Below are 18,059 nucleotides of genomic sequence, written 5' to 3'. Positions count from 1 at the left end.
CCCGCTAAATTAAAAAGCAAAACCCCCTCGCCGTACCCCCAAGTGCTTGTTAGGGGAAATGATGAACAACTGCCTAATGCTGCCAGGCGTTTATTAAACAGAAGGCGCATTCTGAAGCTGTTCAGTTCCATAAAAAACCTGTGGTGGCTCAGTTTGTTAATTGGAGCCTCAGAGTCCCACTTCAGACTCCCCTCACTTTCAGAGTCCCTCTGTTTTTCGTGTGTTATGTTTACATAGGCACATCCCTGTGTCTCCCCTCACCCTGTTCTGTCCCTCCCCCCATCCCCTGGTTCATCCCTGTGATTGGGCCCACCCTGTCCCAACCTATGACCTATTTGGCCCCCCCACCCCCACCCCCACCCCCACCCCCCAGGCAGGCCCCTACCTCCACTTGACCTAGTCTGGAAAGTGGCCTAGTCTGCAAAGCCGAGGCGAGATACTGTGGAGAGGGCAGGTTTCATCCCTGTGTCTCCTCCCACCCTGTTCTGACCCATTACCCATCCCTGCCCCTTATTTGCCCCCCCACCCCCCAGGCAGGCCCCCACCTCCACTTGGCATAGTCTGGAAAGCGGCCTAGTCTGCTGCGGCCTATTCAGTCTGCTGGGCAATGTTGGGCCTTGTTGCTGCAAAAGGCCTGTTTTCAGTTGGTTGCTGTGGAATTTTGTAATGTCATCTGGTGGTGCAGCTTTGGAGGCAGCAGCGTGTGATCTGCCTTTCTATTGGATGCTGCTGGAATCTTCAGAGCTTCTGCTGGTGATGTCTAATTTGCGCACCACTTTTTTTTGCGTTGAATCATTATTTTAGGTGTGAAAGGTGTGGTTTTTTGATGATGTTTTTATGCTAGATCCCTCCCTGATGGGCAAGGTACGTTGTACCCAAATTTCTTGCAATGTGGTTCAGCGGTTACGGTGAAAAGCTGGGAAATCTGTGCACGCAATGCCTACATTTTTATATATAGAGATAAATGTAAAAGGGGCATGTGGGTACGTTTCCACTTTTCACTGAAACCGCTTAACCAATAGTGTTTAAATTTGCACACAACGTCCCATGCTACTGTGAGAGGAAGCATATACCGTTTGCGTAGACAGATGCCACACCTGCACAAGGTAAAACCCCCAAAACCCTGTGTTTCAGAACACACAACTCACCCAAAAGTGCATCCTGGGAAAAAGAAGCCAGAAGAGGTTGCAAAACAACACCTTCTAGCCGCGGCTACACTGGTACTGCAGATAGAAAACCTTCCTTCTCCACAGCACCTCGGCTCGCCTTTACAGACTAGGCTGAATGGAAGTGGGGACTCACCTGGGAGGGTGTTGGGGGGAGGAGGGGACAGAATAGGTGGGGGGAATCACAGGGATGAATTGGGGGTGGGGGGGGAGGAGACGGGATATGTCATGGATCGGGACAGGGTGGGGGGAATCACAGGGATGAGCCACAGCAATGTGTGGCCGGGCCAGCTAGTATTAGGATAAACTATTTCTTTTGACATAACAGATACTCCTGTTAACACATGTTTGCTCTTCTTTGTCCTCCCCACTCCTTCATGTTAGATTTTGTAAATAAAATAAGACTGTTAGTGAGCCTTGATGGGAGCTTCCTGAGTTGAAAGGACAAGACCTCCTTTCAAGGTCTATACTTATAGTGTATAATCATGTCTAAAGCTTAAACAGATTTCATTTCTGTAGATTTAAATATGTGCATAGTCATGGCTAAGCCTCTTTGGAGCTAGGACTTAGTTGTTTCACAAAAAAAGCATTTGAAATATGAAATACTAGTGGTGAGAGCAAACAGATTGACCTTCCTTTTTGGCATTTTAAACTGAAGCATTTCTGACCGATATTCCTGGGAGACTCAGATTTGACAGCTGAAGGATTTTTGCATGCCTGACTTAAATGTAACTCAAAATACTTATTGATCTTAAAAGGTGAAACCTGAAATTCATCCAGGAAAATAAAAGTATTTAAGACTATGAAGCATAATCTTCTTCTCCCACTGTGGCTTGAACTTAAAACATTTAATGCGTTTATAGGAAGTGGTGACTGCAGGCTTGTTCATATATAAAATAGTGTCATTTAAATTAGCAGAGGTGCAGCAAGTATTCCAAGCTGAGATGATTTTCAAGGCTTTTGGGGAATAGAGCCATGGAAACAGATTTATGGACTATTAATTACTGAAATAATTATGTCTCCTCATAGTGAATTCAGGTAGTTTAGTGCCTATCAATTTGGAAGTGAAATGGGGTCACCCCAAAAGTATGGCAGGTGCTTCTTAATATTCATATGATGATTTAGAAGCACACAAGTTTGTGGATGGAAACAAAATGAAATTTGAAAATAACTGCTTGACAGGAACATGTCAGCCTGCAGAATATTCATGGCAGTTGAGTCTACAGTGTAAGAAAAACACTGGGGCCTAATTTGAACAGTAGCATGTCTGTCTTCTGATGGGTGAGGATTTTGCACTGTGCTGTGGAATCAGCCCCTCCCTTTGGGGGTCCAGTTCAGTTCCGTCTGAGAGGCCAACTGTCCGTTTTGCCTCATGAGGTGCTTTTAGTTTCTCTCAGACAGCATGTTATTGTGTTACAGTTTTCTTTATTAAAGCTTTGTTTGACATACACATGAGCCGAAAGAAAAGAACCTCTGCTGAAGAAGGGTGGGAGAGTGAGGGGATCTTTCCACTCTGACAGGAGGCCTAATTTCATTTATCGCCCCCACCCTCCACAACATAGAGAGGGGGGCGGTGGAAGAATGTCTAAGAAGGCTCAATGAATATGCCAATCATTACCATATCATATTTCCTAATTTCAGTTCAGCCACAATCCTAAGGTTTTCAGAATTTTAGAGAAGTGTGTTTAGAGAGATAAAAGGAGACAGGAACCTGAGGAGACCTGAGGGGAGATGGAAGGCTGCTGTGTCAGAGAGTGTAGAAGTGTAAGGCTGGAGGGGGGACAGAATGGCATGTGGTATCCTGAAGGGGAGCACGCCACACGGTAACGTTTTGTTTCAGGTTACTGGGAACAATTTGAGAAATGGGAGGTTTGTGTGTCCATTGCAAACAGGGGTGGCCCGTCCTGTTTCACCTCCCCTTCTGCCAAAGCCTTGCTGGAGAACTTTCTGGAAGCTGCTGCTGCTCCTCTCCACTCTGGCGGTGGAGGACAGGCTCCTCTCCCCTAGGAGAGCCACCCTGCAGGGGGATTGTGCTGCCCAAGATTGTGCCTCAGTTCCCCTCATGGGGACACCTGCCCTGATGGCAAACAAAAGGAAAATGGAGGGCAGAGGAAGAAAAGGAATTGACCTGGTCAAGCCCCTTACACTTGGGTGTTGCCAGGCACTTTCAGCTGAGGAAAAGACTCTGGCTCTTGTGGTTGGGGTTTAATCTGAGCTGAGGTGCCAACAGAATTTTCTGGCGTATACTGCATGTGGATTGGACCTTCCACCCAACCCACAATTTGTTTTTAATCCACTTTTAATTTTTAAATTAAATTATAAAATTAGATATATACCAAATATGGGGGGATATCACATCCAAATAGGATCATTTATCATGAAAACACAATAAAGACAACTATCTAAAATAAATCAAATTAACAAAGCAGCATTGCCAATTAACAAAGGCCAACTAAAACAGTTACACAACTAATCAAACAGCTAAACTTAGTTATATTTTGTAACGTAGCTCTGTAAAAAAGCCTTTAGGAAAAGGAAGTTTGAAAAACATGAGCTTTTAAAACCTGTTTAAAAAGTAATAGTGTACAGGACGTGCACATCTCCAATGGGAAAAAGTTTCATAATATTCTGTTCATGTGCATTTTAAAACTAAAGTGAGTCTTCTCCAACATGTAACATGACAATCTGTGCCAAAACTGGAAAGCAGAAAAATGTGCAGAGCAGGCAACTCAAGAAAGACATAGCGTGCATTGAATCATCAAGGGATTAAGCATGTAAAAGACCTTCTAGAAAACATCTCATTTTAGAAATAGCTCTTAAGCTATTGGAACGGCATTTTTTTTTTTTAGAAAGTCTGAGTAAAAGTTCAGAGAGATTGTACCGAACAGCCCTCTCTATCTCTCCACCATCTGGAATGCAAACAGAGAAATGCTATTATCCTTCTAACCTACTTGTAAATTTACAAGACACGTTTTGTTTATTACAATTTTATCCTGCCAATTTCCCAAAGAATCCAGGGCAGTGTCAATCATCACAACAGCCTTCAGAGGTGAGTTAGGCTTATTTTGGAAACCAAATGGGCACCCAAAAGATACAAGGCCAGGGCCAGTCTAAAATATGTTGCTGGTTAAAATGAAGCCCAATTGAGACCAACACATCCTTGTTTCAAAAAGTCTTGCTGCCCCATTCATACAGCAATTCCTGCCTCCATCTCCTGCTCCCCCCCCTTACATGGGTCACTTCGCACTACAGGATGGCAGGGCTAACACAGTGTAGTTTCAGCCTCAGAGAACTACAGTTCCCAGCACCCTTAAGAAACTACAGTTAAGTAAATGCTTTAAATGTGTGTTGAATGTGCTTTAAATGTACAGTGTGGATCTGCTGGAAAGAGTAAGAAGTTTTTATAAAATACTATATATATATATATATATATATATATATATATATATATATATATTCTGGGACCCAGGTGGCGCTGTGGGTTAAACCACTGAGCCTAGGGCTTGCTGATCAGAAGGTCGGCGGTTCGAATCCCTGTGACGGGGTGAGCTCCCGTTGCTTGGTCCCAGCTCCTGCCAACCTAGCAGTTCGAAAGCACGTCAAAATGCAAGTAGATAAATAGGAACCGCAACAGCGGGAAGGGTTTTCTTGCCTAAATTATTTTTTGTGCTTCTGCAAACTCCAAGTTTGCTCTGTTGGCTAGGCAAGTGGCAATATTTGTAAAACTGAATTACAATTTAGTTTAGTTTTCTGTGTATGTGGTCTTTATATGTACGGTATATACAGTGGTACCTCGGGTTACAAACGCTTCAGATTACAAACTCCACTAACCCAGAAATAGTACCTTGGGTTAAGAACTTTGCTTCAGGATGAGAATAGAAATCGTGCTCCGGCAGCGCGGCAGCAGCAGGAGGCCCCATTAGCTAAAGTGGTGCTTCAGGTTAAGAACAGTTTCAGGTTAAGAACGGACCTCCGGAACGAATTAAGTTCTTAACCAGAGGTACCACTGTATAGCATTTATTTATGATATAAAATACATTCCAACTCTACAATTCTATGATTCTATGTGCATTGTACATGATATCTGAAATATGATAAATTCTTCTAAACTTTATTCCTGTTGAATTTATACCGGTTTAAAAACCCGAAGGAAAGCAAGAAATCAAAGTTTTTGCTGTGCCTTGAAGGAGATCCTTATAGCTTTGAGGTGCATTGTAAAGGAGTATCAGTTCATTCTTGGTCAATCTGGCTCTTTTGCCATGTGAAAATCATGGACCTGAGCTTGGTGTGGCTTAGAATTTACTCAAATCTGGTGTGTGTGTGAGAGAGAGAGGGAGGGAGGGAGGGGGAGAGGGAGAGAAAGCACAAACCAGCTGTGATTCTCAGATTAAAACCAACTGACCTTTTTTTGCTTGACCTTAATTTATAATTGGACAGCGGGTTATACTAATGACAGATTGTCTTTGTGCTGCTGATAGTCTATTTGTAGCTGTTGTTATAAAATATATTTGTCTATGCAAAGGCTTAAGTTAAAGCAGTTAATACTATCTGCTTAAAATTTCCATCCATAGTTGTTGTACAGTGAGATCCAGAACACTTTTCTCTCAAAACACATGTACTATCTCTCTTTCTCTCAAATTGTTGGGAAAACATGATTCCTGTCTCCCTCCCCAAATGTTTTTTTCTTTTTTTACAGTTGTTGTGTTGTGAGCCAAAAATGGCTCATCTTCTGAGTTTACGCCAATAAAACCACAGTTGCATTTAGGAAATTGCCACAGTAGTTATGGGCTACTGCTCATAACTATCCACCCTCAAGGTGAAGGAAGAAAGGCCTTTTCAAGTAGAGACTGGGAACCTGTAGCTCTCCAGATGTTCAACTACAACCCTCATCACCCCAGCCATTGGCCATGCTTCCTCGGGCTGATGGGAGTTTGAATCCAACAACATCAGGAGGGCCACAGGTTTCCCATTCTTGTACTGACGTGTAGTGGAAGTGTTCTGAACACACTCACTGCATTTTGAGGCCTAAACTACAGATTGCATTACAGTAGTTTGTGGCATGATTCCTTTACTTTTCAAATCTTTAAATAGCAGTTGTGAGTTACGTGGCCTCATTGGGCCTGCAGTGTGGGTATGGAGCATGATGGGAATTCTTTATCTCTACACCATGATTCCTACAAACCCTGCTGTACCGTGCTGTGGAAAAAAAAGACTAAAGGGCAGGTAACAAACATCGTAGCAAATAAATACAATATTTATGTTGGGTTGGAAGCTTATCTCCCAATGAAAATAGGAGACTTTTCATTAGTTTTAGGTAAAGGTGTTGTCAATGTTTGTGTATTATATATACACTTTGTTAATTACAGTTCTGATCAGACCCACTTGCAGCTCTTATTTAAAGTTGAATAATAATAATTCCACAATAGTGGGATTTAGTGCAATATGTATTTTAGCTATTTGTATTCAAGGCACTATAGAAGTACAAGCTACTTCCACCTCACTTAGAATGCAGGTTTGCTTTTTAACCAGTTGGCAGCTTAAAATAAACCATCCTACCAATATGACCATGAACTAATGGCTAAAACATGCTTTTAGTATCTTTTTAAATCAAGACCGAGTTTGAGGCAGCACAGTATAAGCTTTCTTGATTTCTCACTAAAAAAATTCCATGTGCCACTTACTAGTGCAAATGCAACATTTTGAGTTGAATGGAATTCAGACTGCAAGCTTAAAAGGCAACCTGTTAATGGGACAATCATATATTTGTTTCTATGCTTCCTTACCCTTGGTAGCAGACACATTTTATAGTTACATTTTCTGCCAAAGTCATAGCTGCCAAGTTACCCCTTTTTTAAAGGGATTTTCCCTTATGCTGAATAGGCTTCCTTGCGAGAAAAGGGAAAACTTGGCAGCTATGGCCAAAGTAGACACCATTTTTAATGATGGTAAGAATATCCTGGAAGCTCAACACTGGGATATGGGAAAAGTGTAAGTAACAATATTTGAAGTCCAGTATGGTTCTGAAGTGAACTATGACTTTTTTTGTCACTGAATGCAGATTCCTTTTCTTTTCTTCAACAGATTTCTATTGGTGCTGGTTTGTTTAATCTTTAGTGTTCTGTCCACTATTGAATACTATGCAGAATTTGCCACTGGGACACTTTTTTGGATGGTAAGTCATTTAACTTAAAATATTCTGTGAAATATCTGTATGTATACCTGTTAGAAACTTGTTATTAAAAGCTGAACAAGCCAAAAATCAATCTCTATTTTACTTACTTACTTACTTACTTACTTACTTACTTACTTACTTACTTACTTACTAAGAGCACAGCCCTAACCATGTGCACACAAAAGGAAGTTCTATTGAATTAAATGAGTCTTACTCCCAGGCAAGAAGAGTAAGAATTGCAGCCTTAATTATATTTATATCCTATCTATCTTCTGTTTTAGAACACATCTTGTAAGAAATGGTCATAACACAATCCTGCATATGTTTACTCAGAAGGAAGTACCACAGTTTTCATTGTAGGTGTGTACAGGCAACTCCCCATTTATATGGGGGTTATATTCTGAGGCACCGTGTGCATTGGTCAAATTGCGTATATTTGAAACACCATCAAAAAAAGTCTGCAAACACCCTCTAAACCTCTGTAAACCCTTGGAAAACCAGCATCACTTACCAGACAGGCAGGAAGGATGGTAATGGTAGCTCTCAGTCTTCCTCATTGCTGGAGGACGATGTGGAAACAACAGGGGGGGGGGACCTGTCCGTCAAAGTCCTTGGCTACAATTCAGATGCACTTGCTGCTGGCTGTGGTGTCCTGTGGAGTACTTTTGCCTCTTCAGCTGGTCAAACATCTCCCTGTATGGCCACACACTGTCCACAATTGCACACTGGATCTTTAGGCTGTGTTCCATGCAGGAGTCATGCTAGAAGATGGTGTCCTTTATGTGCATGACCGTGCTGAAGAGTTCTGAAAAGCGGACCAAGGCCCAATCCAAGTGGGTTGCTCATCCTGCTCACCTGCTTTCTGAGCTGGAACATGACCTCACCAGCTCTGCCAGACTCAAGGCCTGTTGCCCCTCAGTCAGTTTCTCAACCTCAGTGGCAATGTCTGAAAATCCTTTGAAATCGTGAATGCGCTCCTTCCACAGATTGTGCCAGCGTGCTTTGTTTCTGCTTGATGGCATCTACCGCCTGCTTGACATAGGTGATGCAGACTACAGTGTTGAAGGACTTCCAGAATGCCTTGTGGTTGAGATCCGAACCAGCATCCATCATGTCGATCAGCAAGGCAAAGGTGAACCTGGTGCAGTGAGCCTTGAAGCAGGCTGGATGAGTGAGGAGAAAGGCAAACTGCAGTCCCTGTGGGTGACCAGAAGCATTGTCCACCACCAGCAGCACTTTGAACTCCAGCCCCTTCTCCAGCAGGTAACCAGTCCTGAAAGCTTGCCACAATCACCCAGGCCCTCTTGTTGGACTGCCAGCGGACAGGCAGTATGTTCTTGTTCTTACCTTTGAGAGCACAAGGATTTACGGACCCATACTGCATACCTGGCTTGATCAAGTGCCCAACCGCATTGCCACAGAGCAACACAGTCACCCAATCCTTCCTTTGCAGCTATGAACCCAGGGGCTGCCCTATCTTCTCTGGCAATGTAAGTACACTCAGACCTCTTCTTCCAGAAGAGGCCCATCTCGCCTGCATTGTAGACCTGCTCTGGAAGATAGCCCTTCTCCTGCAGCAACCTCTTCAGCTGCTCGAGCACACTTCAGCAGCCCCCATGTTCATGGATGCAACTTCACCAGTGGTGCAGATGTTCTTCAAGTTGAAGCAACCCTTCAAGCAGTTCGGCCAACTGGATCTGGCTTGGAACTCCTTCTCTGGCTGATCTCTCTCTGCACATACAGCTTGAGAGCCGCCTTGTGCAAGGTGTTGCCATCAACGGGGACACGCTGTTGGTTCATGTCCTCCAGCCACAGGTTCAGTGCCTTCTCCATCTTCACCAAGAACCTTGTCCCACATGTTGCTGGTGACCTTGGCAATTGCAGGTGCACTTGCTGCCACTGCTGCCTGGATCTCCTCCTGAATCTCCTCCTGGACTCATTCCACACATGGTGATGCCTTCTTGGTGATGCCTTCTTGCAAGCAGCCCAGCACTGCTAGTTTCTCTTCCTGCGTGGGCACCACTCACTGCTTTAATGGGTTTCTTAGCACCCAAGGAAAATGACAATGCCTTCCCCCAAAAAATCCTGACTCAATAAAAATCCCCCCCAAGCTCAAAAAATTATCCAGAAACTTCAAAAAAAAACACCCTCCAAAAATTATCAGAAAAAATACCAAACCCTACAAAAATCTTCAAAAAACAACCCCCCAACAAGCCTCAAATACCTTCTATGACCTTCACCAGACATTCCTCCTCCCAAAACTCTGCCAAACTCCAACAGAATCACTCCCTGAAAACCTCCTTCTTCAACCTCCAGCTCTCCACAGGCCTCAACGGTTGTTGCAAGGACTCTTGGAATTTTACTTGTAAAGACTCATGGGATTGTTAGGCACTGTTTTTGCGCCTTTCTTGCCTGTATATTTTACACCCAATTACCTGCTGGAAGTAAGCCATATTGAAATCAGAGAGACTTACTCCTGCATAGACATGTATAATTCTGCACTTTAAGGCTACAGTCCTTTTAGGAATAAGACACTTTGAACTCAATAATTTCTGAATAAACAACAGTGTGATGTGGTTTAATGGTATATTCATGGAATATAGCTGGCTTTTGACTAGTATGTTTCTAATAGAGCAGGAATGGTCCATGTGTCAAAACCAACAATTTTAATCAAGATGTAGTAAGTGATATGATCATAGAACCATAGAATTGTAGAGTTGGAAGGGACCGTCACCTATAGGGTCATTTAGTCCAAACCTCTACAATACAGGAATTATTAAACTAAACCACATCTTAGTGATCATTCTCTCAGTTTCAGGAAAAGGAAACATGATTACAAATTCTAAGTACATATGTATTACAGTTCTTTTTTATATATTTATATAAATATGATAAATGTAGTACATATATGTACTGGATGTACAGTGTGTACTTTGCTAAATTTTGGCATTTTCATTGGGTGGGTGAGGCCCCCTAGACCAGTGTCAGCAAAAGAGAGTAGCTTCTCAGAATACAGAAAACTATTATTCCTTTAATGGTATTTAAACTGAATTAAAAGAGACTAATGCAGCATTTTCAAAAACTAGGGGCAGCCTGGTGTGTCACTTGGTTCAATTAGCAATATCCTGTCTGGCCATGAATGTTTAAGGGAAAGTTGACCCTTTCAGATAACTAAATTCTGTGGGTTTCAGCTTGAAGATATCACAAGCTTCTGTTTCTTTAAGCATCTCTTTACTGGCGTCACCAAATGTTCTAAAGCCTGAGCATGTCACGCCTTCTGACACCGAACACTTAGCAGATAAATGAATATTTAAGGGAGGCATACATTGCCATATGCCCATCTTTTTCTCCTGTTTTTGCTGTAGTGGTAATAATGGCAGCCATTTCTAGGAGACAGGCCACATGATAGAGCATATGCTTTGCTTCCAAACACCCCCTGATTGATCCCTGGTATTTCCAAGTGGGGCTGGGAGAGCCTGGTCTGACCTAGGACAGCTGCTGCCACCAGTCAATGTAAACAATACCAATCTAGCTGGGCCAATGATCCAAGGAGTATAAAGCAGCTTATACCAGCTTATATGCCTGTCGTGCCAAGGAAACTTTTGCTTTCAGTAAAATATCTGCACAGGAGCTGCAAGGATAGTTAGTGCAAACTACCTGTCTACTTGTAATACAGACTGTTAATTGGTTTAATTCATACTGAAATGGGAATGCCTGTGTGTATTGGTGAAAGGGTTTAACGTTGGAAAATTCCACTGCTGTATTCTAAGGGACTCTGAGCTTTAACTGAGTTCATAATTAAGTATTGTTGTTTTCTGCTAGCTAACATGTGTTTATCCTTAGAACTTACCGGGGGGGGGGGGATTAATTGAAAATTCACTATATGGGAAGGGTGGTGTCTGGAGTTCTTTGTCCCCAGGCTCTGTGAGAGTAAGGATGTAAATGAAGCTCTTCAGGAGCACACAGCTTCAGGCTGGAATACAGGATGTGGGGAGAAACAGACCTCTGCTTCTAGGTCTGTTGGAATTATTTCATATTTTGTAAGATGTGGAGCCTATGCCGTGGAAGGGCATATGCCTTATGGAATTGTTTGGTGCATCATATGATACTTCTGTTTTGAAGAAAGTTCTGCAAGTAAAATTTTGAACAATCTAATCTCTCTCTCTCGGCGATCACTTGTGGGCAAGTTAGATTGTCTTCCATGAACGCAGTCTTAGTGGTGTGTATGTAAATGATAGTGGAGGCCAATTCTGGATCCACACATCCTTCCACAGTGAGGATATAGGATTCTGGGAGGGAGTTGATCACAATGAGGATTTGCCAAATGTTTCTCCCTTTTGTCCTGAATTCGTATTTCTTCAGAATCCATGACGCCTTTAGTAGAGGCTATTCTCCAATTGGAGCACTCGCAGACCAGTGTTTCCCAATATTTGGTGTTTATACCACATTTTTAAAGATTTGCCTTGACAGCATCTTTAAACCTCTTTTGTTGTCCACCAGTATTTCACTTTCCATTCTTAAGCTGGCAATAGAGTAGTTGCTTTGTTGTTCAGGAATCTGCTTGCTTGGATAGCCATTTCCCCTTCTGCAAATAGCAACTGATTTCCCCTCTGTCTTACGAAACTGTGTTGGGGAAGAACTGTTTTGACCAGTTGATATAAGTAGGAATAGAGAAGGCTGCCTTATACTGAATCAGATGACTGGTACATCTAGCAATTGTTTACATTCATTGGCAAAGGCTGGCAAGGGCTTACACATCTAGTCTATCCCAGCCCCATCTGGACATGCTACGGACTGAATGCAGGACCTTCTATTGTATGGTCTGAGAACTGGGCTGAACAAAAATAGATGCTGGATTCTTGTTTTAGCTTAGGATCTGGTTTTATGCTTTCTTTCTTTAGGAATTGGTGGGAGTGGGCTTCTATAAGGTCAAAAGACAAGACAGAAATCTAGTAATTTACACAATACAATTGCTAGATAGAAGTCTAAATATCGCTTGTCAAAAAATAGGCATATTTATATTAAGTCTCAGCTTCCAAAACATTCCCCTCTGGTACAGAAGGAGCTTCCAGGTTCAGTTCTTGACATATCCAGTTAAGGGAACTTGGGTAGCAGGTTGTCCGGTTTAGCGCTTCTCCCACACAAGACACGGAACGCTGACAGTTTAAGTAGCTGAAGTTTATTTCTCAATAACAGGCTTACAGCAGTCCAAGCTTCCACAACTCATTCTTCGCCGTTGGAGACAGTTGACTCGACTGGCTTCTGACCCCTCCCAAGGCCAGATATACGCCACGTCCTCCCCCACCTCCTGCTGGCCCACCTCTGTTCTAATTGCTTGCTCAGTCTCCTACTTCTTGGTGACTGGGGTGCAGCCTGAATTGTTACACAGCAGCTCCCCACACCTTGTTGCACATCTCAATGGAGCCACTATGCTCCACCAGGAGGCTTCACAACATTGTAACATATACAGTATTTAATGGAACTGTTAACTGGTATTACCAACTAAACAGATTTTCAAGGACGATAGAAGAACTGGATTCAATAATAAAATATCGGTTCTAGATAGGGCATTGCTTTCAAATGAGGGGAAAAAAATCTATCCAAAATGTTTAAGTTATTGTTAAACTGGCACCTATGGTTAAGGACGTGATGGTAAAATGGGCCCAAGACTTCGGATATACTGTAGAATTAGAGAAATGGGAAAATCTTTGGACAAATGACATTAAGTTTACAGCCTGCTACCTGAATTAAAGAAAACTTTTAAAAGATGATGCATAGGTGGTATTTAATCCCATCAAAATTGGTGAAAATGAATAAAAAAATCAGCAGTAAGTGTTGGAGGTGTAACCGTAAGGATGGGAATCTATTCCACATGTGGTGGACATGTCCCAGAATTAAAGTATTCTGGGACATGATTTACGAATAATAATAATAATTAAAAAATGCTAAGATACACTTTTCTAAAAAAAACAAAAACAGAGTTATTTTTATCAGGTATCTTCACAACAGACATCCCAAAGGACAGCAAAATAGTCTTTTTATATGCAATAATGGCCACCAGGATTGTGATTGCAAAATATTGGAAGAGCAACACAATTCCAACAAAGGAAGAATGGTTATTAAAATTAAGTGACTATATTGAATTGGCGAAACCAACAGAATTAGTAAGAAATCAACCAAGCGAAAAGATCAGGAGAGAATGGGACATCTTTACAAATTATATGAAGAAAATCGGTTCCCAAAATTATGACTGGCTTAGCCTAGACTAAAAACTCCACAGGTAAACAAATTATCTCTCTAGAAAGTTTAGAATGATTACAGACAATCAAGGATATGAGATTATAGGAACCATACAGTGGTCAAAGGAAGTCAATCTTTTTCTTTTCCTTTTCTCTCATTTTTCCTTAGATATACTCTTTTTCTTATCTTTTTCTACTTTTATTTTTGTATTTGCAGATTTTTGTATTTTTGTATTTTTTGTTCTATACTCGGTAAATGTTAGTTAAGGTAATGTGTAATTGTTTTCTTTATTATTTATACAACTGTATTTTTTGTATGTATGCAATATGTATATAGCAAATAAAATTTTCTAAAAATATAATAATAATAATAATAATAATAATAATAATAATAATAATAATAATGGTGGAACTGTTATATGCCAGCCTGACTTTTTGAAAAGATCTCAGACTTGCTGGTAATCTATGTGAATCATGTTACACCATGGGGGCTTCCGGTTCCGCCTGCAGGAATGGCTGACCTTTTTCCCATCCCTCCGATCTTCATGAGGAATTCGGCGGTTGCTAGGGGAGTAAATGGCAACCCCCTACCCTCTCCGGGGGTTACAGAGAGGGGCCGCTGGCCCGCGATGCCCCCAAACCCACTCCGGTTGTTTAAGGAGTGTGGGGGGGCTTGGGCTGAAAGCACTTGTGAGGAATGTCGGAACTCCCGGACGCTAACCTGCATGGCGGGATCTCCATGATTAAAGAAGATAATTAGGCTTAAATTCATGGACTTGCTTCAGAAGGAGGGGCAGAAGCTCTGTTTACTGCCGAGGAATTTACGCTGCTGAGGGTGAGGAGTCAAAGGCTGTATTCTATCTGGAAGAAGGATTGATGGGGACGGAACGACAAGGGGAGTGAGTCTTTTTTGTTTTTTGCATATACTCTATGAGTTACTTCATACCTTCCCGGACATGATGTCCTGGCTTGTTTGGAACGAACGAGAAATAAAAGATATCTGTGTGAGTTGAACTTTATAAACTGTTGATACTGACTATATTTCTTTGAAGATGTAAAATTGCTGACAAGAGAAGCCCCCCTCTAACTGGATAGAAGGAGCGCCTGGAAAGCGTTTCGAGGATTTATGAGATGTGACACACTTTGAATTTGAACAGCGACCTGAAGCAAAGTTCAGCTATAGGGCAAGGAGAGCCAATAATTTATCAAGAGTCTATGCATAATGTGACGGCTGGATCTTCTGCCTGGAAAAGCTGTAAATTTCATAAAGATCGCTAATCTACATAGTTATGAGAGAAAACGAAAGTGATTTGAGTTTTCTAAGATGGCGCTGCTCCGTGTTGAAAGACCGACGCAACAGGAAAACGCTCCAGACTATGAAGATTTATGGGGAGGCCGGACTGATTAACTCACACAGGAGAAAGAACATATGTGAAATCTCGTTTGATACTTATCTCAGCAGCTGGGGAAAAATCGGTGAAAGAGGAAAACATCTTTGTGATTGTAAGGGAAAGATTGGGACTATCATAGACTTTGAGTGACGATTTGGACTTTAGAAAAAGACAGCAGTGGGCAGTTGCGAGGAATCCCCAATTTCTTGAAGCATGGGAACCCCGAAAATTTTTAGATGATTTGGCATAATATTCGGTTTGATTGATATGTATTTGTATAATTTGAAATAATGAATGTGATATAATTGTTTTTAATTGGAAAATTAATAAAAATAGATTATATATAAAAAAAGAATCATGTTACACCATGGCACGCTATGTCCTTATGTTACGTGTTCTACAAATGAAGATCATAAAGAGGAACAGCAAATTGAATGAAAGCCGTTTCCTGCTGTGCAACTTATCTTAGGGGTAAACTTTGATATTAACTATTGCACTTATTTACACAAAAAGAAAAAAATTATATACAAAACACAATCCTTACCACCCTGCCCCCCCAATGGGGGTGAGTGGGGTTTGAGTAAAATAAATGAATAAATAAATAAACCAACCCACTGTGCTGCTTTTATCCTTGTGCCTTTGAAAGAAAAGAAAGCCTGAAAAGGAAACTTCATTTCCTTTAGTTAGTTGTATTTACCACATTTCTATGCTGCCTATTAAAACAAACGTTTTAATGTTTTCAAAAATATTAATGTGTGATAAAATTTATTATCAAATAATATATATCAAATAATAAGCCTTAAATATTGTTTTTAATTTCAGGAAATTGTCTTGGTGGTGTTCTTTGGTGCTGAATATGTGGTGAGGCTGTGGTCTGCAGGTTGCAGAAGCAAATACGTCGGTATTAAGGGAAGAATACGATTTGCTAGGAAGCCTATATCAATAATAGGTGAGATCGTCTGTTTTAAATATAAAATCATACCTGGACATCAATCCAATGGCTTCTTGGAGCAGAAGGGATATACAGTGGTACCTCGGGTTAAGAACTTAATTCATTCTGGAGGTCCGTTCTTAACCTGAAACTGTTCTTAACCTGAAGCACCACTTTAGCTAATGGGGCCTCCCACTGCTGCCATGCCGCCAGAGCACGATTTCTGTTCTCATCCTGAAGCAAAGTTCTTAACCCGAGGTACTATTTCTGGGTTAGCGGAGTCTGTAACCTGAAGCGTCTGTAACCTGAAGCGTCTATAACCTGAGGTACCACTGTACTGGGTTTGTGTATAGCTGAGTTGTCTGATGCTTCAAGATGGATATTTTTATTGGCCCACCTTTTATTGGGAGATGAGCTGTTATAAGATTATGAGCCACTACATTCCTGGTTGGTGTTTTCCTTTGTTTATGTTCTAGGTGCCCTTAGCAAAATCCGAGTTCTCTCATATTCCACCCCAACTCCTTTAATATGGAGATTAACATCCTGACCCACCTTCAATCCACCTTCAGTCCTCTTGTACTCTTTCTGAGATGCAATATATGGCAATGAAGGAGAGTCCACCAGCTCCCGAGGGGGTCCATTCCACTGTCAAACAGCTCTTACCCTCCGAAAGTTCTTCCTGGTGTTGAGTCAGAATCTCCTTTCTTGTAACTTGAAGCCATTGGTTCAGGTCCTACCCTCCAAAGCAGGAGAAAACCAGCCTCCCTCCCTGCCCACTAGGAACAGAGTTCTGAGTAGCTGATGTCCACTGGTAGGTTTGATTTGACCCTCAAATTTTTACTGTTCAAAAGGTGGTATAATGGCTAAGGTTGGTGGTTCGAATCCATGTGACAGAGTGAGCTCCCATTGCTCTGTTTGCCAACCTAGCAGTTTGAAAGCACATCAGTGCAAGTAGATAAATAACTGTGGTGGGGAGGTAAACAGCATTTCTGTGTGCTCTGGCTTCCATCATGCTATTCCACTGCGCCAGTAGTGGTTTAGTCATGCTGGCCACATGACCCGGAAAACTGTCTGTGGACAAACGCCAGCTCCCTTGGCCTGAAAGCGAGATGAGTGTCACACCCCATAGTTGCCAATGTCTGGATTTAACTGTCCTTTACCCTTTACCTATAATGGCTAAGTGTATCTTCTCCAAACCACCTGCAATTTCTTGTCTGCCATGTAGACGGTTTGGAGACATTACACATCATAAACTTTGATATCACAGAGCCTTTTATAAATAAAGAAATAAACCTTTTCCCTATGGTTTATGTAGTTATTTATTTTATCCCAGTGTCATCTTAGATTAAAAAATGTTTTTTCAGGGTTCCGAAGTGCTAAAAAGAAAAAAAAGCAAGACCTGTAAGGAGAGATGATTGTGGAAGGAATAATAATAATAATAATAGTAATAATAATACTAAAGGGAGGGGGCGCCTTCATGCTACATCTGAAAAAAGCCTGCTATAGATTTTCTTTGTTTTTAGTACTGAAAGGCTGTAACATTCTGCCCCTCTTTTCCTTTTCCTTTGATGGCATTAAAATGCATTAACAGTTCCATTTTCCATTTGTCAACAGATCTTATTGTTGTTATAGCTTCAATTATTGTTCTGAGTGTAGGATCAAATGGACAGGTGTTTGCCACATCTGCAATAAGGTATGCCTGCAATAAGATATGTCAAGTTTAGATTTATCGCCTCTCATATTGTGCAAAGACATTTGTTGGCATCTATATCTAGCTACATATATCTTCTGTTGTTGTTGTTGTTGTTGTTGTTGTTGTTGTTTTCACCACCCCCTCCTCTTTAGACCCTTTCATGCCCCTGCTTTCCTGTTCAACCCCATTCCTTTGCCCCCCCATTTTAACACTCACTCTCCTTTCTCCTCCACCCTTCCTCTCACTTTTCTCAACTCACCCTCCTTTCCATACCTTCTACTCTCTCCTATTCTACACATGCACCATGCAGATATCTTTACCTTATCTTCAAGATGAAAAGAATTGTATGAACAAGCCTATTAATAAGAGATGGTTAAGTTCAGGTGGTGCATACTGTCCATATATGGATGTTGATATGTGAATAAATATATCTTCTAAATTACTACATTGAATCTGAAACTTCATAT

General features: G+C 41.5%; 1 protein-coding gene across 1 annotated transcript in view; it reads left to right on the top strand.

Moving 5' to 3' along the window:
• The window catches only part of LOC118096523 (potassium voltage-gated channel subfamily KQT member 1-like), a 265,503-nt gene that overhangs the window by 4,911 nt on the left and 242,533 nt on the right, over positions 1 to 18,059 (top strand). Inside the window, exons 2-4 of the mRNA XM_035138468.2 lie at positions 7,248 to 7,338; positions 15,791 to 15,917; positions 17,514 to 17,592. Coding sequence (XP_034994359.1) covers positions 7,248 to 7,338; positions 15,791 to 15,917; positions 17,514 to 17,592 — 297 coding nt within the window. The remainder of the gene's footprint in view (positions 1 to 7,247; positions 7,339 to 15,790; positions 15,918 to 17,513; positions 17,593 to 18,059) is intronic.

Source organism: Zootoca vivipara, chromosome 5 (assembly GCF_963506605.1).
Source record: "Zootoca vivipara chromosome 5, rZooViv1.1, whole genome shotgun sequence".
NCBI lineage: Eukaryota > Metazoa > Chordata > Lepidosauria > Squamata > Lacertidae > Zootoca > Zootoca vivipara.
Note: the sequence above shows the minus strand (reverse complement) of the source record. Positions and strands in the feature narration are given on the sequence as shown.